The following is a 24,394-nucleotide window of genomic DNA, read 5'->3' as shown; positions in this document are numbered from 1 at the left end:
ATCAGGAGGATAGAATTATGCTCAGATTTTCCAAATGGAGGGCGAAGGAGAGCTTTGTATGCGTTTCTGTGTGTGGAGGTTAGGTGGTCTAGAGTTTTTTTTCCTTTGGTTGCACTTGTGACTTTTTGGTAGAAATGAGGTATAACGGATGTAAGTTTGCATGCGTTAAAGTCCCTGCCACTAGGAGTGCCGCTTCTGGATGATCATGTTCTTGTTTGCTTAGGGCCTTATACAGCACGTTGAGTGCGGTCTTAGTGCCATCATCGGTTTGTGGTGGTAAATAGACAGCTAGAGATGAAATCTGTCTTGGTAGACAGTGTGGTCTACAGCTTATCATAAGGTAGTCTACCTCAGGCAAGCAATACCTCGAGACTTCCTTAATATTAGAGATCACGCACCAGCTGTTATTGATGTGGTGTTGACGTGATGGTGGTGTTGGTGAGGGTGTTGTTGGCATGGTGTTGGTATTGGCGTGGTGTTGGTGTGGTGGTGGTGGACTGGTGGTGGTGTGGGCGTGGTGGTGGAGTGGTGGTGGTGTTGGCGTGGTGATTGTGTTGAAGTGGTGGTGTTGACGTGATGGTGGTGTTGGTGGTGGTGTTGGTGAGGGGGTTGTTGGAATGGTGTTGGTATTGGCGTGGTGTTGGGGTGGTGGTGGTGTGGGTGTGGTGGTGCAGTGGTGGTGGTGTTGGCGTGGTGGTGGTGGAGGAGTGGTGGTGGTGGACTGGTGGTGGTGTTTGCGTGGTGGTTGTGTTGAAGTGTTGGTGTTGACATGATGGTGGTGTTGGTGGTGGTGTTGGCGTGATTGTGGTGTTGGAGTGGTGGTGTTTTGGGGGTGGTGGTGTTGGAGTAGAGGTGGTGTTGGCGTACTTCAGTGTCCTAGAAGGCCTACTGCCTAATTTGAATCTCAAATTGTCAAAAAGACATGTAGTCTGAAAATATTTTTAGTCTGAGACCACACAATCAAAATCTGTACCTTCCTTTCTGATGTTTTGATTCTATTTTATGATTCATGTAATAGGATGCATAGATTCTGGTGCTTAGTAGCACACCTATGTTTGCTTGTGTTTATATACTTACACTGCCTTAAATCTTAGACAAAGTGATTCCTACACCCATGAAGAGAGGTGCTGTAATGTAGCACTAGAGACAGCTTTACAAATTGTTTGGTGTACAACATTTTTCCTCCTCTTTCACTGAATGTCGGATAATGAGTATGCATGACCATGTACGCATGGGAAAGTGATACAAATGATGTATTTAGGCCATTTCTCTTGGATGTGTATCACATAAAACGCCCTAGTTTTGTGTTGCTAACAACCTACAATTTCCTCGTATAGGAATTCACAGGATGTGATTTGGGCATTGTTGTTCCCTCCTGAGTCAGCGGAAGCTGTGATTAAGTGAAGGAGTTGAGGAGGAATGGGCTGTTGTTGCCGTTTTTAAAACCCTTACCTTTGATTGAGAGATGGTATATAAAACGGTGAGCTAGCTAGCTAACTCCTGCTTCACGGCCCTCAGGGGCTTTACTCAATTAAGCCATGCTAATCGTCCCAGTGCTCATGAACTTTGTTTTGGCTGGGCCCAGGAAGTAGTGCTCTATTGGCAGCTCAATAGTGATCATTGATCAAGCCTGGCAGAGCGCTTTGAGACGTGCAGGGAACGTTTGAGAGAGGAAAGAGAGGGGGAGAAAAGAAGTAGGGGAGATTAGTGAAATGAGAATGTTTCTCAGAAAAAAAGGAAGAATGGAGATCCTCTGCCAGGAAAAGCAGTGTGTGTGTGTATGTGTGTGTGTGTTTGTTTGTGTGTGTGGCTTTTTTCCAAGTGGGAGTTGCAGAGTGGGGAGGAAAGAACATCTGTTGTATTAATTTTGCACAAAGCCATTCTCAGTTCGCCCAGTAATTACATGCAGACTGAAAATGTAAAAACTTCTGTGAATGACTGACTGACATTTTCTTTCTCTCTTTCTCTATCGCTTCTTTCTCTCTCGTAGTGAACAAACACAAACCGTGGATTGAGACTTCATACCATGGGGTAATCACAGAGAACATGGACATCGTTCAACTGGACCCTCCGCTGGTGGCCCTTGATAAAGACGCCCCCGTCCCCTACGCAGGTATGGTACGCCCCACCACTGGCTGATGATAGAATGGAGAAGGAAGTACCAAGTTGTGATGAATGGGTTAACATCATTCAATCAGAGGATGATATACTCGTTCTTCATTTTTGTGGTTGACCTTCGTTCTTGGGAGCTCTTGTAAAACATTAGCATAAAATGCATTAAGCCGTAATGTGATATTCTCACTTCTGATTTCCAAGAAAATAAAAGAAAATGTCTGCTTTCTAATTTAAAACCACTAGCTTTAAACTAGTACTACCAAGCATGTTCCTATAAAAGCTATTCACGCCCTTATGTCCTTTAACCATATAGAAAACCAATACTAATACTACTCTTAGTAGTGCAAATGCAATTACATTGAATCAATGTGACGGGATTGTACCCCAAATAACCCTCATGTTGAATAAGGTTATCGCACAGAAAAAGACTGACTGTTTACACTCATCCTCCTTGGTGACCATCCCAACTCCCCCATTGCGTTGCCAATTCCTGGAGGTTGCCAGTGCCAGTGGGTTGGCACTAGCTACAGGCTAACTGGCCAGCCTGACACCAGTGCCTGCTGCCAGGCCTCTTGATGTGGCCAAGTCCTCAGTGTGGGGTTGGCGCAAGGGCTGGTACCCACTCTCTGAGCCCCTCAGACTGGGTTGGAGCAGCTCTGATGTAGTTTGTCTGAATATGTTTGTCAGATTTTTCCTTCCAGCATCTAGAAAAGGTGTAGTGGTTTGATGAGTTTCCGTTTAATGACCTCCCTACATGGAGAGAGAGATACAGAGAGATACAGAGAGAGAGAGAGAGATACAGAGATACAGAGAGAGAGAGAGAGAGAGAGAGATACAGAGAGAGAGAGAGAGAGAGAGATACAGAGAGAGAGAGAGAAAGAAAGAAAGATGAGACAGCAGGGAAGGAGTTGGCTGATCGGTGGTTGACACACTTTATATATCTGTTTCTCGCTCTGTCTTTTTTCTCCCCCTCTCCCTCTCTCTCTCTCTCTCTCTCTCGGTCTCTCTCCCTCTCTCTCTGAACTGTGGTCAGCAGTATCTCCTAGAGACACAGTCGGGGGGTTGACAGTCAGTCAGTAATTAACTGAAAGGATTTTTTTGTGAGGGGGCTTTACCTAGGTACCATTCACACCTCATTAATTACAATGCTTTGACTTAATACCTCTCTCCCTCTCTCTGACTGACACAATGTCAGACAACACACACACACACAGCCCCATAACCGATCATTCTGCCACAACTCACTGGCCCATTACAGATCATTCTGCCACAACTCACTGGCCCATAACAGATCATCCTGCCATGACTCACTGACCCATAATAGATCATTCTGCCATGACTCACTGGCCCATAACAGATCATTCTGCCATGACTCACTGGCCCATAACAGATCATTCTGCCACAACTCCATCTACGCCCTCACTGAGAGTGACATCAGTCTGAAACCCTTTTGTAGTTCTCACCTCAACAGAACTGTAACTTATTGACTGAGAGGAGCTAGACTTGAGACAAGGGACAATTTGTCAGTGAGACGTCTTCCAGTATTTACTGTTTAAATGTGTCTACACCTGACAAACACAGACATCTGATGACAACTAGGACAAGAAAACAGGCACTGTGAATAGCAGTATTCCTTTTACCATTCATCAATCAAATTCAATCAAATATATTTATAAAGCCCATTTTACATCGGCCGATGTCACAAAGATCTGTACAGAAACACAGCCTAAAACCCCAAACAGCAAGCAATGCAGATGTAGAAGCACAGTGGCTAGGAAAAACTCTCTAGAAAGGCAGGAATCTAGTAAGAAACCTAGAGAGGAACCAGGCTATGAGGGGTGGCCAGTCCTCTTCTGGCTGTGCCAGGTGGAGATTATAACAGAACATGGCCAAGATGTTCAAACATTCATAGATGACCAGCAGGCTCAGATAATAATAATCACAGTGGTTGTAGAGGGTGCAACAGGTCAGCTCCTCAGGAGTAAATGTAATTTGGCTTTTCATAGCCGATCATTCAGAGTTAGAGACAGCAGGTGCGGTAGAGAGAGAGTCCAAAACAGCAGGTCCGGGACAAGGTAGCACGTCCAGTGAACAGGTCAGGGTTCCATAGCCGCAGGCAGAACAGTTGAAACTGGAGCAGCAGCATGACCAGGTGGACTGGGGACAGCAAGGAGTCATCAGGCCAGGTAGTCCCGAGGCATGGTCCTAGGGCTCAAGTCCTCCGAGAGAAGAGAGAGAGAAAGAGAGAGAGAGAAAGAGAAAGAATTAGAGGGAGCATACTTAAATTCAGACAGGACACCGGATAAGACAAGAAATACTCTAGCTATAACAGACTGACCCCTAGCCCCCCGACACATAAACTATTGCAGCATAAATACTGGAGGCTGAGACAGGAGGGGTCGGGAGACACTGTGGCCCTGTCCGACAATACCCCCGGACAGGGCCAAACAGGCAGGATATTTCCCCACCCACTTTGCCAAAGCACAGCCCCCACACCACTAGAGGGATATCTTCAACCACCAACCTTCTACCCTGAGACAAGGCTGAGTATAGCCCACAAAGACCTTTCCCAAGGCACGAACCCGAGGGGGACGCCAACTTGGACAGGAAGATCACGTCAGTGACTCAACCCACTCAAGTGACGCACCCCTCCTAGGGATGGCATGGAAGAGCACCAGTAAGTCAGTGACTCAGCCCCCGTCATAGGGTTAGAGGCAGAGAATCCCGGGGGAGAGAGGGGAACCGGCCAGGCAGAGACAGCGAGGGCGGTTTTTCGCTCCAGTGCCTTTCCGTTCACCTTCACACCCCTGGGCCAGACTACATTCAATCATAGGACCTACTGAAGATATGAGTCTTCAATAACGACTTAAAGGTCGAGACCAAGTCTGTGTCTCTCACATGGATAGGCAGACCATTCCATTAAAAATAGAGCTCTATAGGAGAAAGCCCTGCCTCCGGCTGTTTGCTTAGAAATTCTAGGGACAGTAAGGAGGCCTGCGTCTTGTAACCGTAGCGTACGTGTAGGTATGTAAGGCAGGACCAAATCGGAAAGATAGGTATTAGCAAGCCCATGTAATGCTTTTTAGGTTAGCAGTAAAACCTTGAAATCAGCCCTAGCCTTAACAGGAAGCCCGTGTAGGGAGGCTAGCACTGGAGTAATATGATCAAATTTTTGGGTTCTAGTCAAGATTCTAGCAGCCGTGTTTAGCACTAACTGAAGTTTATTTATTGCTTTATCCGGCTAGCCGGAAAGTAGGGCATTGCAGTAGTCTAAGCTTGAAGTGACAAAAGCATGGATACATTTTTCTGCATCATTTTTGGACAGAAAGTTTCTGATTTTTGCAATGTTACGAAGATGGAAAAAAGCTGTCTGAAATATTCTTGATATGTTCGTCAAAAGAGAGATCAGGGTCCAGAGTAACACAGAGGTCCTTCACAATTTTATTTGAGATGACTGTACAACCATCAAGATACATTTTTGTTTGTCTAAATCTTAAAATTATTAAATTCTCAAATATTGTTAGGCATATGCAAAATGGAAATGCTTTGTAACGTATACACAGGGAGTCAGGAAGCAGGTGCAGAAGGTAAGTTTAATAATAATAAACATGACAATAATGCATAACCAAAACCAATACTGCATGATGACTGAGGCTTACTGAGGGCTATATGAAGGGAAAGGTGACGATGAAGTCTAGGTGTGCTTAACGATGGGGAGCAGGTGTGCACAATGAGGGTTGCCAGGTTTTCTGTGTGCGCAATGTGTGTTGCCAGGGGGGGGAACAATGTGGGTTACCAGGACCGGTGGTTAGTAGACTGGCAACTTCGAGCACCGGAGGGAGGGAGCAGGAGTAGGTGTGACATGCTTGGATATCATATCCAACAATTCCAAATGCTAAACTTCACATGGGCTTTTTAAGTGGCTACATTGACTTTTAAGCTGCAGTGGATAATATGTCAATCAGCTCCCAGCAACTGGAGTGTCCATTATACTGCTATTCCATGGAGGCTTTTTGTGTGGCTGCTACTTTACAACAGAGAGTAGGTCATTAAGTACTGGGTGAGCCGGGGTTAATGGCTAGTCTTTATGGAGAGCAGCATTACAGCCACAGGCTATAGTCTCTTCTTACATGCTAATGTGGCTGACTGGGTAGGGATGCAGCACGGAGACACAAGCACATACACACACACCAAGACACACACAAAACGCATACGCATTCTCTCGGAATGTTCAATTGTGAAATCAGTCAATCTTCCTATCATCTGGTGTTCTACTAGCCTCAGGTCTTCACAAACAACAAACCGCCCACCACACCTTCCCACCAGTAATAATTTGATACGCTGAATCAATATAAGGGCAATGCTGAAAGGTTTGCAACACTCCTGTGCACCATACACACCCTATGCATAAAAACAATTGCATTTCCCATCACTTGAGTGATCTGTTTCATCATGTCTAGTGCTGATGTGTCTATTAATCAGTACTGGTTACATTTCACTGCTTCCTCTGTGCTTATTCTTTCTAAACCTACCACCCCTCCCCTAGTTGGAGTAAACAACACTTAGGCTTCTACTTCCAGCTTATACATACTATATACGTTTTACATTATAAACTTGGTGGTTTGAGCCCTGCACTGCCCTGACAGCAGTGGCATATCAGACTGTATACCACGGGGATGACAAAACATGTATTTGTACTGTTCTAACTACTTTGGTAACCAGTTTATAATAGCAATAAGGCACCTCAGGGGTTTGTGGTATATGCCCAATATACCACGGCTAAGGACTTTGTCCAGGCTTTCTGCGTTGCGTCGTGCTAAGAACAGCCCTTAGCCATGGTATATTGTCCATATACCACTCCTCCTCGGGCCTTATTGCTTAAATAGTTATATTTTGTTGTTTTTAGTCCCACCCTTTTCCTTCCCTCAACCCCTCCCATCTATCTCTGGAGACCATCCAGTTTTGATTTCTATTTGCCATATATTTTTCAACTGTGCTGTTTCACAAAAGTCCTGAACCTATATACATTTTACGGACACAGAACATTTTACATTAGTTATCTTGTTATTTTTAGTTCCACCTTATGTCTATATAATTAGTTAGCTTTTTCCTACAGTATGATGAGTCAGATTTTTCTGTGGAATGACTTTCTTTTAGGGATCATTTCAGTATACCTATAGGGAACGTGACTGCAGGTGCAGATGTTCACTTATACACAGTGCCTTCGGAAAGTATTTAGACCCCTTGATTTAGACCCCACTTATTCCACATTTTAAGTTACAGCCTTATTCTAAAATTGATTAATTAAATTGTTAGTTTTTTTACCCTCATCTACACACAATACCACATAATGACTAAGTAACAACAGGTTATTACATTTTTTTGCTAATTTATATATATTTTTTAACTGAAATATTACATTTACATAAGTATACAGACCTTTTACTCAGTACTTTGTTGAAGCACCTTTGGCAGTGATTACAGCATCAAGTATTCTTGGGTATGACGCTACAAACTTTGCACACATGTATTTTGGGAGTTTGTCCCATTCTTCTCTGCAGATCCTCTCAAGCTCTGTTAGGTTGGATGGGGGTTATTACTGCACAGCTATTTTCAGGTCTCCCCAGAGATGTTCGATCGGGCCACTCCTGCGTTGACTTGGCTGTGTGCTTATGGTTGTTGTCTTGTTGGAAGGTGAACCTTCACCACAGTCTGAGGTCATGAGAGCTCTGGAGCAGGTTTTCATCAAGGATCTCTCTGTAATGTGTTCAGATTTGCCTTGATCCTGACTAGTCTCCCAATCCCTGCAGCTGAAAAGCAACATTATGATGCTTCCACCACCATGCTTCACCGTAGGGATGGTGCCAGGTTTCTTCCAGATATGACACTTGGCATTCAGGCCAAAGAGTTCAATCTTGGTTTCATCAGACCAGAAAATCTTGTTTCTCAAGGTCTGGGAGCCACTGTGTTCTTGGGGACCTTCAAGGCTGCAGAAATGTTTTGGTATGCTTCACCAGATCTGTGCCTCGACACAATCCTGTCTCGGAGCTCTACAGTCAATTCCTTCGACCTCATGGCTTGTTTTGTTGCGCTGACATGCACTGTCAACTGTGGGATCTTATTTAGACGGGTGTGTGCCTTTCCAAATCATGTCCAATCAATTGAAATTACCACAGGTGGACTCCAATCAAGTTGTAGGAACATCTTAAGGATGGTCAATGGAAACAGGATGCACCTGAGCTCAATTTCGAGTCACATAGTAAAGGGGCTGAAAACTTATGTAAAGAAGGTATTTATGTTTTTCAAATTTTACAAATTTGCTAACATTTCTAAAAACCTGTTTTCACTTTGTCATTATGGGGTATTGTGTGCAGATTGATGAGGATTTGTATTTATTTAATACATTTTCGAATAAGGCTGTAACATAGAAAAAGGTGTATAAAGTCAAGGGGTCTGAATATTTTCCAGAGGCACTGTGTGTGATGTGTTAGTATGTTCTATGGTCCACAAATTCAAATCTGGATCTCAATTTATTTATTATTTTCATTTCTTTTTGGCCTTTATTTTACTAGAAAAGTCAGTTAAGAACAAATTCTTATTTACAATGACGGCCTAGGAACAGTGGGTTAACTGCCTTGTTCAGGGGCAGGACTGCCGCCTCAAAGCTACTTCCACTGCTTTTTCATCAGTCTGGGACCTGGGCCACCGGGTAGGTGCAATTAATTATCAGGTATAACGGAAAACCAGAAGTAGTCCAGACCTGGTAGGGTAAGATTTGAATAGCACTGTTCTACAATAGGCACAGTCCTATTTCTGTCACGATCGTTATAATAAGTGGACCAAAGTGCAGCGTGATCTGGGTTCCACATCTTTTTATTACTAAGTGAAACTCACGGCAAAACAAAACAATAAAACTCAAACGAAACGTGAAGCTAACAATAGTGCTAACATGCAACTATCCATAGTCAAGATCCCACAAAGCACAAAGGGGAAATGGCTGCCTAAATATGATCCCCAATCAGAGTCAACGACAAACAGCTGCCTCTGATTGGGACCCATACCTGGCCAACATAGACACATAATCACCGAGATGACCCACCCTAGTCACACCCCGACCTAACCAACATAGAGAATAAAAAGCTCTCAATGGTCAGGGCGTGACAGTACCCCCCCCAAACGTGCGGACTCCGACCGCAAAACCTGACTCAATAGGGGAGGGTCCGGGTGGTCATCTACCGCCAGGGGCGGCTCCGGTGCGGGGCGAAGCACCCACTCCGCTCGCAAACACATTATCCTCAATGGCGGCTCTGGTGCGGGGATTGGCTCCGGACCGTGGTTCGTCGCCGGGGGCTCCGGACCGTGGATCGTTGCCGGAGGAACCGGACCGTGGGTCGTCGCCGGAGGAACCGGACCGTGGATCGTCGCCGGAGGAAACGGACCGTGGATCGTTGCCGGAGGAAACGGACCGTGGATCGTTGCCGGAGGCTCCGGACCGTGGATCGTCACCGGAGGAACCGGACCGTGGGTTGTCGCTGGGGACTCCGAACCGTAGATCGTTGCCGGGGACTCCGGACCGTAGATCGTCGCCGGGGACTCCGGACCGTAGAACCCTTGCAGAAGGCTCTGGACTGAGAACCCCCGCTGGAGGCTCTGGACTGCAGACTGTTGCTGGAGGCTCTGGACAGCAGACCATCGTTGGAGGCTCTGGACTGCAGACTATCGCTGGAGGCTCTGGACCGCAGACCGTTGCTGGAGGCTCTGGACCGCAGACTGTCGCTGGAGGATCTAAACCGCCGACCGTTGCTGGAGGATCTAAACTGCCGACCGTCGCTGGAGGCTCTGGACTGCAGACTGTCGCTGGAGGCTCTGAACTGCAGACTATCGTTGGAGGCTCTGGACCGCAGACCGTTGCTGGAGGCTCTGGACCGCAGACTGTCGCTGGAGGATCTAAACCGCCGACCGTCGCTCTAGGATCTGGACCGCCGACCGTCGCTGGAGGCTCTGGACTGCCGACCGTCTCAGGAGGTTCTGGATCGTGGACCGTCTCAGGAGGTTCCGGACCGTGGACCGTCTCAGGAGGTCCACCCCGACCTAACCAACATAGAGAATAAAAAGCTCTCTATGGTCAGGGCGTGACAATTTCGTTCCATTACACAGATACAGTCATCGTGGTGCCATGTTCAATCAAAAGCAATGATCATAACTTGACAAACACCCTCAGGCAAATATTTCCATGTCACTAGCTTCAAAAAAATATCTGGGCTCACTAAACAACATCTCACATACTGTTAGGTTCTAATTCTCAGAGTCAGTGATTCAATAGACACTAGGAAAGCTTAACCAAGTTTAATTCTTCCCAGAGGGTCAATACAGCTGCATTCAGAGAACACATGTTTCCACCACCACAAGTATATATTCTCCAATTTAGGCACTCCTCCTTCTCTCCAACCCTTACTTATTTTATGGTCCGACAGGAAGACGAAGTGATAGGGGAATAAACCATTGTTTCTCCCTTAAGGGGATCTGGACTGACCTCAAGCCCATTGATGCCTAATCCAAAGATATCCACCATTATCCCTTATAGCAATCCTGTGACATCCTCCCGTCCACATTCCAAAGCCATTTTAAATTTTTCTTTTTCACCTTTATTTAACCAGGTAGGCAAGTTGAGAACAAGTTCTGATTTACAATTGCGACCTGGCCAAGATAAAGCAAAGCAGTTCGACACATACAACAACACAGAGTTACACATGGAGTAAAACAAACATACAGTCAATAAAACAGTAGAAAAATAAGTGAGCAAGTGAGGTGAGATAAGGGAGGTGAAGGCAAAAAAAAGCCCATGATGGCGAGGTAAATACAATATAGCAAGTAAAACACTGGAATGGTTGATTTGCAGTGGAAGAATGCGCAAAGTAGAGATAGAAATAATGGGGTGCAAAGGAGCAAAATAAATAAATAAATACAGTAGGGAAAGAGGTAGTTGTTTGGGCTAAATTATAGATGGGCTATGTACAGGTGCAGTAATCTGTGAGCTGCTCTGACAGCTGGTGCTTAAAGCTATTGAGGGAGATAAGTGTTTTCAGTTTCAGAGATTTTTGTAGTTCGTTCTAGTCATTGGCAGCAGAGAACTGGAGAGGCGGCCAAAGGAAGAATTGGTTTTGGGGGTGACCAGAGAGATATACCTGCTGGAGCACGTGCTACGGGTGGGTGCTGCTATGGTGACCAGCGAGCTGAGATAAGGGGGTACTTTACCTAGCAGGGTCTTGTAGATGACCTGGAGCCAGTGGGTTTGGCGACGAGTATGAATCGAGGTCCAGCCAATGAGAGCGTACAGGTCGCAGTGGTGGGTAGTATATGGCGCTTTGGTGACAAAATGGATGGCACTGTGATAGACTGCATCCAATTTATTGAGTAGGGTATTGGAGGCTATTTTGTAAATGACATCGCCGAAGTCGAGGATTGGTAGGATGGTCAGTTTTATGAGGGTATGTTTGGCAGCATGAGTGAATGATGCTTTGTTGCGGAATAGGAAGCCAATTCTAGATTTAACTTTGGATTGGAGATGTTTGATGTGAGTCTGGAAGGAGAGTTTACAGTCTAACCAGACACCTAGGTATTTGTAGTTGTCCAATTATTCTAAGTCAGAGCCGTCCAGAGTAGTGATGTTGGACAGGCGGGCAGGTGCAGGCAGCGATCGGTTGAATAGCATGCATTTAGTTTTACTTGCCATCTGGCTCCTACAGATAACCATTAACTTCTGATGTAAAAGCCAATCTCTTTCACTCCTTAGATACTATACTTCTGAGTATAACAATGTTCCAAGATTATCACAGAATCTAACAATACATTGACTTTATTTTAATTTATTTGATAAGCTATATCCTATTTCAGACAGACGCTCAGTCCCTATTCACTGATAGCTAACAGCAGGAGTCTTCTATCTGGGGGGGCTGTCTGGTAATGTGATGAGCGTCTGAGGATCCTCATAATGAAGCAGGGTAAACAGATATGAGCAAACACACAGTGGGGCTAATGTGTTGTGATGAATTAGCCCCCGTCATGCTGTCTGTCTGAATAGGGGACAGAGAGCTAGCATAGTGCTCCTTCACACACTGCTAATGAAAACAGCCTCTCATTAGCCTAGCGGGCAGTGATTAGTTAAATCAAAATAAATAAATAAATGATTTGTCACATGCACCTAATAGGTGTAGACCTTACAGTGAAATGCTTACTTACAAGCCCTTAACCAACAATGCAGTTTTAAGAAAAATATCTAAAAAAGTAAGAGATAAGAATAACAAATGATTAAAGAGCAGCAGTAAATAACAATAGCGGGGCTATATACAGGGGTTACCGGTACAGAGTCAATGTGCCGGGGCACCGATGCCGAGATAGTTGAGGTAATATGTACATGTAGGTAAAGTGACTATGCATAGATAGTAACAGAGAGCAGCAGCAGCGTTCCATGGTGCGGGGGGGGGGGGGGTGGACAATGCAAATAGGCTGGGTAACCATTTGATTAGCTGTTCAGGAGTCTTATGACTTGGGGGTAGAAGCTATTTAGGAGCCTCTTGGACATAGACTTCCTCTGACACCGCCTGGTATAGAGGTCCTGGATGGTGGTGATGTACTGGGCTGTATGCACTACCCTCTGTAGTGCCATGCGGTCGGAGGCCGAGCAGTTGCCATACCAGGCATTGATGCAACCCGTCAGGACGCTCTCAATGGTGCAGCTGTAAAACCAGGAGGACCCATGCCAGATCTTTTCAGTCTCCTGAGGGGGAATAGGTTTTGTCGTGGCCTCTTCACGACTGTCTTGGTGTGCTTGGACCATGTTAGTTTGTTGGTGATGTGGACACAAAGGAACTTGAAGCTCGCACCCTGCTCCACTACAGCCCCGTCGATGAGAATGGGGGCGTGCTCGGTCCTCCTTTTCTGGTCATCCACAATCATCTCTTTTGTCTTGATCACAATGAGGGATAGGTTGTTGTCCTGGCACCACACGGTCAGGTCTCTGACCTCCTCCCTATAGGCTGTCTAATCGTTGTCAGTGATCGGGCTGTTGTGTCATCAGCAAACTTAATGATGGTGTTGGAGTCATGCCTGGCCGTGTAGTCATGAGTGAACAGAGACTACAGGAGGGGACTGAGCAAACACCCCTGAGGGGACCCCGTGGTGAGGATCAGCGTGGCGGATGTGTCCAAATCCAGGATCCAGTTGCAGAGGGAAGTGTTTAGGCCCAGGGTCCTTAGCTTAGTGATGAGCTTTGAGGGCACAACGGTCTTGAATGCTGAGCTGTAGTCAATGAAAAGCATTCTCACATAGGTGTTCCTTTCATCCAGGTGAGAAAGGGCAGTGTGGAGTGCAATAGAGAGTGCATCATCTGTGGATCTGTTGGTGTGGTATGCAAATTGTAGTGGGTCTAGGGTTTCTGGGATAATGGTGTTGATGTGAGCAATGACCAGCCTTTCAAAGCATTTCCTGGCTACAGATGTGAGTGCTACGGGCCAGTAGTCATTTAGACAGGTTACCTTAGAGTTCTTGGGCACAGGGACTATGGTGGTCTGCTTGAAACATGTTGGTTTTAGAGACTTAGACAAGGAGAGGTTGAAACTGTCAGTGAAGACACTTGCCAGTTGGTCAGCGCATGCTCGCAGTAATTGTCCTGGTAATCCGTCTGGCGCTGAGGCCTTGTAAATGTTGACCTGTTTAATAAAGGTCTTACTCACATCGGCTGCGGAGAGCGTGGTCACAAAGCCGTCCAGAACAGCTGATGCTCTCTGCATGTTTCAGTGTTTTTTGCCTCGAAGCGAGCATAGCATATTTAGCTCGTCTGGTAGGCTCGTGCCACTGGGCAGCTCTCGGCTGTGCTTCCCTTTGTAGTCTGAATAGTTTGCAGGCCCTGCCACATCCGACGAGCGTCAGAGACGGTTTAGTATAACTTGATCTTAGTCCTGCTTTGATGCTTTGCCTGTTTGATGGTTCATCGGAGGGCATCCTGGTTAGAGTCCCTCTCCTTGAAAGTGGCAGCTCTACCCTTCTGTTCAGTGTGAATGTTGCCTGTTATCCATGGCTTCTGGTTGAGGTATGTACGTACAGTCACTGCGGGGACGACGTCCTCAATGCACTTATTGATAAAGCCAGTGACTGATGTGGTGTATTCCTCAATGTCATCTGAAAAATAACGGAACATATTCCAGTCCTGTAGTTTAGCATCTGCTTCATCTGACCACTTTTTATAGACCGAGTCACTGGTGCTTCTTGCTTTAATATTTGCTTGTAAGCAGGAATCAAGAGGATAGAATTATGGTCAGCTTTGCCAAATGGAGGGTGAGGGAGAGCTTTGTACGTGTCTCTGTGTGTGGAGTTAAGGTGGTCTAGAATTTTTTGCCCTCTGGTTGCACATTTAACATGCTGATAGAAATTTGGTAAAACTGATTTAAATTTACCTGCAAATTTACCGGCCACTACGAGCGCCGCTTCATTGAGTGTGGTTTTAGTGCCAGCATCGGTCTGTGGTGGTATGTAGACAGCTACGAAAAATACAGATGAAAACACTCTAGGTAGATAGTGGGGTCTACAGCTTATCATGAGATACTATACCTCAGGCAAGCAAAACCTCGAGACTTCCTTAGATATCGTGCACCAGCTGTTGTTTACGTGAACATATAGGCCCCGTGTCTTACCAGAGGCTGCTGTTCTGTCCTGCCGATAGAGTGTATAACACGCCAGCTGTATGTTCTTAATGTCGTCGTTCAGCCACGCCTTGGTGAAACATAAGATATTACAGTTTTTAATAATGTCCCATTGGTAGTATAAACGTGTTTTCAGTTCATCCCATTTATTTTCCATCGATTGAACGTTAGCTAGCAGGATGGAAGGTAAAGGCAGATTAGCCACTCATCACCTGATCCTCATAAGGCACCCTGATCTCTTTCTGCGAAATCTCCGTGTTCTTCTCCAGCGAAAAACGGGGATCTGGGCCTGGCTGTATTATATCCCTGCCGTCCGACTCATTGAAGAAGAACTCTTCGCCCAGTTTGAGGTGAGCAATCACAGTTCTGATGCCCAGAAGCTATTTTCAATCATAAGAGACGGTAGCAACAACATTATGTACAAAACAAGTTACGAACAATGCGAAAAAACAAACAAAATAGCATGGTTGGTTAGGAGCCGAAGACAGCAGCATTCCCCTCCAGCGCCATCACAACATCAAATCTAGTGGGTAGTACCCAGCGGATAGCGCCAAGCAGTTAGCGGCTCCTCCTCACTGTACAGCAGGCTGGAGGTGGATGGTGGATAGATAGCATTAAACAGCCTCTCATTAGCCTAGCGGGTAGTGCCTAGCGGTTAGCGCCTAGCGGGTAGCGTCTTCTCACCAACAGTGGATGGTGAATAGCTAGCATTAGCATAGTAGTAAACACATGCATAATATGCAGATTATTTATTGTTTTGCAGCATGATGGAGTGTAACCTGATATGTTCTTTTGTAGCAAAATTCTGTTCCATTCTTAGTTGTTTGTTTCTCAGGGCTTGTTGGAACATTTCAATAAACATTCCAACATTGAATCCACTATTTTTCAGCCCTGGCTGTGTAATAATTTGTCCTTAGTCTCTGACTGTGTATTGACTTGTGTCTTCTTAACTCCAGCTCTGCGGGGACTAGCTAAAGCAGCGAAAGAGGAAGGTCTGTTCACATTAGTTCTGATTGCCTCTGGGAAAGCTAGAGGTGGGTGGAGGGGTTGTACAGAGAAGGATGTTGCTTTCCTTGCTGTGCTTTTTGAGTCCTCCTTAACCACCTTTCTTTTCCCCTGTTCTCTCCTCAGTCATTTATCCAATGCCTCTGTCTGTCTTATTCTACAGAGTCATGTTTGAGAATTGTTATCAATTATAGATCAAGACCACTGATGAAAACATTCTGACTGGGATGATAAAGTGGGGCCTGAGAATGAATGTCTATTAAGTAGCCAACAGTCCTGCCGGTGATTCAATTCATTGAATGAACATATTTTCTGTCACAAAATATAAATGCTACCTACCTGCTATGTTAATTTAGACTGCGAGATTAAATAATAAGTATTAAGATGTTGGGGAAAAACATATTGGATTAAAGATGCCCTAAAGACCTTTTGTGCATTTGAAAACTAATTGAATAAGTGGAGGAAAAGATGGGAGGCTTGAGGGATTATTTTAATAAGCTAACAGATGTTTTGAATATGTAATGCTGTGTCTATATTCCTTCAGAATCTGAAAGTTCAAAGGAGCTGATTAAAAAAATGATTGAAAAAGAAAGAGAGAGAGAGATATCAGGTCTGTTCTGAGGCCGATGCGTCCTCTTTTGTTTCTTTCCTTCTTTTTCTCAATTTTTCTGCCTGGTAATTAAACACCATCCTTCATGTGTTCTGCCATTTTGTGGAGGACTGGACTTTGACCCCTGGGTAGCGCCTCGATTGCTTTCTTGTTCTCTCGCTCTCTCTACACTTCTCTCTTCATCCATCTCTCATGCTACCACTCAAACTCAATATGTGATCAGCTATAGTACACAGCATATATAGATGCCATATTCCTTAACCCTTTACAGCTGTGGACGTTGCTGCTTCAGGATGCTTTTGTCTCATATCCTGGACAACTTCATTGAAACAGGTATGTACATACCAGAGTTGCACTGTAATTGGTCTGTAGTTATGGCCAGGATTGTATTGTAGTGTTCTGTAGACCATGTCCTGAACATAGAGACAAAGGAGCCATCATTCTGCCAATGTTCCCAATCTCATTTATTAATGAAGTACTGAAATGCAATCTGCTTCCTCACTGAACCACACAGATGAGCCAAATTTTCTTTACAATTACATTTTTTTCTCTCTCCACCGCCTCGTGTTTTGTCTCCTTACAGGTAAGAAGAAGAGGTGGAAAGAGATCAGTGTTATATATTACTTCTTACATTTAACAAATGTCACACCTGACTTAACAATATTACTTTGTGTGGAAAGTAACACATTATATTAGTAGTTATTACTTTGCGTTACTTGTAAGGTGGGCGTAATGGCGGCAGAGAAGTCAGGCGCAGGAGAGCAAAGACTGTGTTACAACAGCGTAGTTTAATAATAAAAATCACCGTGAACAAAAACAAAATATACAATGGGAAGAAAAAAAACGTTGCACAGACATAACGTGCACAAGCACCTACAATAAGCAATTCCGGACAAGGACAGAGGGTTAAATACACAACATGTAATTATGGAATTGGAACCAGGTGTGTGGGAAGACAAGACAAAACAAATGGAAAATGAAAGGTGGATCGGCGATGGCTAGAAGGCCGCCGAACGCCGCCCGAACAAGGAGAGGAACTGATTTCGGCGGAAGTCGTGACAGTACTTGACGCGCGGCTCCAGCAGCGCGCCGACACCGGCATTGGGGACAACCCGGAGGGCGAGGCGCAGGGCGATCCAGACGAAGACGGTGGAACTCCTGCAGCAACATGTCCTCGACCGGAACCCAGCACCTTCCCTCCGGACCGTACCCCTCCCACTCCACGAGATACAGAAGGCCACTCGCCCGATGCCTCAAATCCAGTATGGAGCGAACAGAGTACGCCGGGGCCCCCTCGATGTCCAGAGGGGGCCGGAGGAACCTCCCGCACCTCAGACTCCTGGAGCGGGCCAACCACCACCGACCTGAGGAGAGACACATGGAACAGGGGGTTAATACGGTAATCGGGTGGAAGCTGTAACCTATAAAAAACCTTGTTCACTCTCCTCAGGACTTTAAATGGCCCCACAAACAGCGGACCCAGCTTCCGGCAGGGCAGGCAGAGGGGCAGGTTTCGAACACCGGGGCCTCACTGCGGTAGCGATCTGCATTCTCCTTTTGGCGCAGCACGGCCCGCTGAAGGTGAACACGGACAGCTTCCCATGTCTCCTCTGCGCGTCTGAACCAGTCGTCCACCGCAAGAACCTCGGTCTGACTCTGATGCCAAGGCGCCAGAACCGGCTGGTACCCCAGTACGCACTGGAAGGGAGAGAGGTTAGTGGAGGAGTGGCGAAGCGAGTTCTGTGCCATCTCGGCCCAGGGCACGAACGCCGCCCACTCCCCCGGACGGTCCTGGCAATAGGACCCCAGAAACCTGCCTACATCCTGGTTTACTCTCTCCACCTGCCCATTACTCTCGGGGTGAAACCCTGAAGTAAGGCTGATCGAGACCCCCAGACGTTCCATGAACACCTTCCAGACCCTAGACGTGAACTGGGGACCTCGATCAGACACTATATCCTCAGGCATCCCGTAGTGCCGGAAGACGTGCGTAAACAAGGCCTCCACAGTCTGTAGGGCCGTAGGGAGACCGGGCAGATGGAGGAGACGACAGGACTTAGAGAACCGATCCACAACGACCAGGATCGCGGTGTTACCCTGTGAGGGGGGAAGATCGGTAAGAAAATCCACCGACAGCTGCAACCAAGGCCGTTGTGGAACGGGTAAGGGGTGTAGCTTCCCTCTGGGAAGGTGCCTAGGAGCCTTACACTGGGCGCACACCGAGCAGGAGGAAACATAAACCGTCATGTCCTTAGCCAAGGTAGGCCACCAGTATCTCCCGCTCAAACAGCGCACTGTCCGACCGATCCCAGGATGACCAGAGGATGGTGACGTGTGGCCCCAATAGATCAACCGGTCACGAACAGCAGAAGGGACGTACAGACGCCCAGTGGGACACTGGACGGGTGCGGGCTCTGCACGTAACACCTGCTCAATGTCCGTGTCCAGCCCCCACACTAGCGGCGCCACCAGGCAGGAGTCGGGGAGTATGGGAGTGGGATCCATGGGCCGCTCCTCTGTGTCCTACAGCCGGGACAATGCGTCTGCCTTCACGTTCTGGGAGCCTGGTCTGTAAGAAAAGGTGAACACAAAACGGGTGAAAAACATGGCAGACCTAGATGGGCTAGGGTTCAGTCTCCTCGCTGTCCGGATGTACTCCAGATTGTGGTGGTCAGTCCAGATGAGAAAAGGGTGTTTAGCCCCCTCAAGCCAATGTCTCCACGCCTTCAAGGCCTTGACAACAGCCAACAGCTCCCGTGTTCCCCACGTCATAGTTTCTCTCCGCCGGGCTGAGCTTCTTCGAGAAGAAGGCACAGAGGCGGAACTTCGGAGGCGTACCCGAGCGCTGAGAGAGCACAGCTCCTATCCCAGCCTCGGATGCGTCCACCTCCACTATGAACGCCAAAGAGGGATCCGAATGAGCCAGCACGGGAGCCGAGGTAAACAGAGCCCTCAGGTGACTAAAAGCCCTGTCTGCCTCAGCTGACCACTGCAAACGCACCGGGCCCCCCTTCAGCAGTGAGGTAATGGGAGCCGCTACCTTACCAAAACCCCGGATAAACCTCCGGTAGTAGTTGGAAAACCCTAAGAACCGCTGCACCTCCTTTACCTTGGTGGGAGTCGGCCAATTACGCACGGCTAAAATGCGGTCACTCTCCACCTCCACCCCTGAAGTGGAAATGCAATACCCTAGGAAAGAGACGGACTGCTGGAAGAACAGACATTTCTCAGCCTTGACGTATAGGTCATGCTCCAACAGGCCACCAAGCACCCTGCGCACCAGGGACACAGGCTCGGCGCATGTAGCGGAGTATATCAGAATGTCATCAATATACACCACTACACCCTGCCCGTGCAGGTCCCTGAAAATCTTGTCTACAAAGGCTTGAAAGACTGATGGCGCATTCATCAACCCGTACGGCATGACAAGGTACTCATAGTGCCCTGAGGTGGTACTGAAAGCCGTCTTCCACTCGTCTCCCTCCCGGATACGCACCAGGTTGTATGCGCTCCTGAGATCTAGTTTGGCGAAGAAGCGCGCCCCGTGCATTGAATCAATCGCTGTGGCTATGAGTGGTAGCAGGTAACTATACCTCAAGGTTATCTGGTTCAGACCCCGATAGTCAATACACGGGCGCAGACCTCCCTCCTTCTTCTTCACAAAAAAGAAACTCGAGGAGGCAGGTGAAGTGGAGGACCGAATGTACCCCTGACGCAGGGATTCGGCGACATATGTTTCCATAGCCTCCGTCTCCGCCTGTGAAGGGGGATACACGTGACTCTTGGGAAGTGCAGCGTCTACCAGGAGATTTATCGTACAATCGCCCCATCGATGGGGTGGTAATTGAGTCGCCTTCTTTTTGGAGAAGGCGAGAGCCAAATCGGCATATTCAGGGGGAATGCGCACGGTGGAGACCTGGTCTGGAGTAGCACCAACGGAAACCCCTACACACCTCCCTGAGCACACTTGTGACCACCCCGTGAGAGCTCTCTGTGGCCAAGAAACAGTGGGGTCATGACAAACTAACCAGGGTAGGCCTAGCACCACGGGAAATGCAAGAGAGTCAATAAGGAAGAGACTAATTCTCTCCTTGTGACCCCCCTGCGTCACCATACCCAGAGAAGTGGTGGCCTACTTAATCAACCCTGACCCTAATGGTCGACTATCTAAGTTGTGAACGGGGAAGGGCACAGCCACGGGAACAATAGGGATCCCTAAACTATGGGCGAACGATTTATCTATAAAATTCCCAGCCGCGGTTAAATCGGCGAGCGCCTGATGCTGGGAATGCGGGGAAGAATCAGGGAAAGTAACATACACAAACATATGTGCAACAGAGGGCTCTGGGTGAGAATGGTACCGGATCACCTGGGGTGGCGCCATAGCGCCCTGCCAGCTGCCTCGATACCCAGAGTAACCAACCCGGCACCGACCGGCAGTGCCCTCCGGTCTCCCTGCGCACCTCCCCTCCCAGCTCCATGGGTATCTGAAAGGGGGTGCGGGGGGATGGAACCAACAGACCCCGATCTGAACTTCCACGGGTAGCCAGCAGGTTATCCAGCCGGATGGACAGGTCCACCAGCTGGTCGAACGTGAGGGTGGTTTCTCTGCAGTTTCTCTGCAGACCTCGCGCAGACTGCAGCGATAATGGTCGATCAGGGCCATGTCGTTCCATCCCACGCTGGCAGCCAGGGTCCGAAACTCCAGGGCGAACTCCTGGGCGCTCCTCATCCCCTCCCTCAGATGGAAGAGGCGCTCACCTGCCGCTCTACCCTCAGGCGGGTGGTCGAAGACTGCCCGGAAATGGCGGGTGAACTCCTCAAACTGGTCCAACGCCGCATCTCCCTCTCTCCACACGGCGTTGACACACTCCAGGACATTCCCGGTGAGGCACGAGACGAGGGCGGACACCCTCTCACGGCCCCAAGGAGCCGGGTGGACGTTTGCCAGGTATAAGTCCAGCTGTAATAGGAACCCTTGGCAGTTTGCAGCCGTCCCATCATATTCCTGGGGAAGAGAGAGACGAATCCCACTGGGACCAGGAGAAGGAGGGGTGCATAGTGGAGACCCCGGTTGTGCTGGTGGAGGCGCTGGGAGAACTCCCTGTCTCTCCCAGCGGTCCATTGTCTGGACAACGCGGTCGATGGCGGTGCCGAGATGGTGGAGCATTGCTGCGTGCTCCCGGATGTGCTCCTCCACCCCTATACCCGAGGTACCTGCTCCTGCTGACTCCATAAGTTGGGTCTGGAAATCTGTAAGGTGGGCGTACTGGCAGCAGAGAAGTCAGGCGCAGGAGAGCAAAGACTGTGTTACAACGGCGCAGTTTAATAATAAAAATCACCGTGAACAAAAACAAAATATACAATGGGACAAAATCCCGTCGTACACCAGACATAACGTACACAAGCACTTACAATAAATAATTCCGGACAAGGACATGGGGAAACAGAGGGTTAAATACACAACATGTAATTATGGAATTGGAACCAGGTGTGTGGGAAGACAAGACAAAACAAATGGAAAATGAAAGGTGGATCGGCGTTGGCTAGAAAGCCACCGCCGCCGACCGCCAAACGCCGCCCGAACAAGGAGAGGGACCGACTTCGGCGGAAGTCGTGACATACTTTCATTACACTAATCTTGAAATCTCACCGTTTGTTTGACTGTCGGAGGCAGCAAGGCGAGCCGCGCCGCACTACCGAAGGTAGAAAGTAGCCTAGCTCAGGTTTGATCACAAGTTTCTCCTTTCATCTGTGTCGCTGTGCTCTACTGTGCTAGTCTACAAATTATGCGCTTATCATCACTCAGTGCCTGGGCTTACCTCCGCTGTACCCGTACCCCACCATACCCCTGTCTGCACATTATGCCCTGAATTTATTCTACCACGCCCAGAAATCTGCTCATTTTATTCTTTGTCCACAACGCTCTAGGCGACCAGTTTTGATAGCCTTCAGCCGTACCCTCATCCTACTCCTCTGTTTCTCGGGTGATGTGGAGGTAAACCCAGGCCCTGCGTGTCCCCAGGCACTCTCATTTGTTGATTTCTGTGATAGAAAAAATATTGGTTTCATGCATGTCAACATCAGAAGCCTCCTCCCTAAGTTTGTTTTACTCACTGCTTTAGCACACTCCGCCAACCCTGATGTCCTTGCCGTGTCTGAATCCTGGCTTAGGAAGGCCACCAACAATTCTGAGATTTCCATACCCAGCTACAATATTTTCCGTCAAGATAGAACTGCCAAAGGGGGAGGAGTTGCAATCTACTGCAGAGATAGCCTGCAAAGTTCTGTCATACTCTCCAGGTCTATGCCCAAACAGTTTGAACTTCTAATTTTAAAATTAACCTCTCCAGAAATAAGTCTCTCACTGTTGCAGCCTGCTATCCACCCCTCTCCACTCCCAGCTGTGCCCTGGACACCATTTGAGAATTGATCGCCCCCATCTAGCTTCAGAGTTCGTTCTGTTAGGTGACCTAAGCTGGGATATGCTTAACACCTCGGCAGTCCTACAATCTAAGCTAGATACCCTCAATCTCACACAAATCATCAAGGAACCCACCAGGTACAACCCAAAATCCGTAAACATGTGCACCCTCATAGACATTATCCTGATCAACTTGCCCTCCAAATACACCTCCGCTGTTTTCAATCAGGATCTCAGCGATCACTGCCTCATTGCCTGTATCCGCTATGGGTCCGCGGTCAAACGATCACCCCTCATCACTGTCAAACGCTCCCTAAAACACTTCTGCGAGCAGGCCTTTCTAATCGACCTGGCCCGGGTATCCTGGAAGGATCCTCGACCTCATCCCGTCAGTCGAGGATGCCTGGTCATTCTTTAAAAGTAATTTCCTCACCATCTTAGATAAGCATGCCCTAGTTCAAAAATGCAAAACTAAGAACAGACATAGCCCTTGGTTCACTCCAGACCTGACTGCCCTTGACCAGCACAAAAACATCCTGTGGTGGACTGCAATCGCATCGAAAAGTCCCCACGATATGCAACTGTTCAGGGAAGTCAGGAACCAATACACGCAGTCAGTCAGGAAAGCAAAGGCTAGCTTTTTCAAGCAGAAATTTGCATCCTGTAGCTCTAACTCCAAAAAGTTTTGGGACACTGTAAAGTCCATGGAGAACAAGAGCACCTCCTCCCAGCTGCCCACTGCACTGAGGCTAGGTAACACGGTCACCACTGATAAATCCATGATAATCTAAAATTTCAATAAGCATTTCTCAATGGCTGGCCATGCCTTCCTCCTGGCTACCCCAACCCCGGCCAACAGCTCCGCCTCCCCCGCAGATACTCGCCCAAGCCTCCCCAGCTTCTCCTTCACCCAAATCCAGACAGCAGATGTTCTGATAGAGCTGCAAAACCTGGACCCGTACAAATCAGCTGGGCTACACAATCTGGACCCTCTCTTTTTAAAACTATCCGCCGCCATTGTTGCAACCCCTATTACCAGCCTGTTCAACCTCTCTTTCGTATCGTCCGAGATCCCTAAAGATTGGAAAGCTGCCGCGGTCATCCCCCTCTTCAAAGGGGGTGACACACTAGACCCAAACTGTTACAGACCTATATCCATCCTGCCCTGCCTATCTAAAGTCTTCGAAAGCCAAGTTAATAAACAGATCACTGACCATTTCGAATCCCACCGTACCTTCTCCGCTGTGCAATCCGGCTTCCGAGCCGGTCACGGGTGCACCTCAGCCACGCTCAAGGTACTAGACGATATCATAACCGCCATCGATAAAAGACAGTACTGTGCAGCCGTCTTCATTGACCTGGCCAAGGCTTTCAACTCTGTCAATCACCGTATTCTTATCGGCAGACTCAATAGCCTTTTCTCATGACTGCCTCGCCTGGTTCACCAACTACTTTGCAGACAGATTTCAGTGTGTCAAATCGGAGGGCATGTTGTCCGGACCTCTGGCAGTCTCTATGGGGGTACCACAGGGTTCAATTCTC

The 24,394-nt window shown here is 47.7% G+C and overlaps 1 protein-coding gene across 1 annotated transcript in view; it reads left to right on the top strand.

Moving 5' to 3' along the window:
* The window catches only part of LOC139549429 (calsyntenin-2-like), a 668,250-nt gene that overhangs the window by 246,568 nt on the left and 397,288 nt on the right, over positions 1-24,394 (top strand). Inside the window, exon 2 of the mRNA XM_071359924.1 lies at positions 1,991-2,113. Coding sequence (XP_071216025.1) covers positions 1,991-2,113 — 123 coding nt within the window. The remainder of the gene's footprint in view (positions 1-1,990; positions 2,114-24,394) is intronic.

Source organism: Salvelinus alpinus, chromosome 22 (assembly GCF_045679555.1).
Source record: "Salvelinus alpinus chromosome 22, SLU_Salpinus.1, whole genome shotgun sequence".
In the NCBI taxonomy this organism is placed as follows: domain Eukaryota; kingdom Metazoa; phylum Chordata; class Actinopteri; order Salmoniformes; family Salmonidae; genus Salvelinus; species Salvelinus alpinus.
The sequence above is the reverse complement of the archived record's forward strand: the minus strand, read 5'-3'. Positions and strand labels throughout refer to the sequence as shown.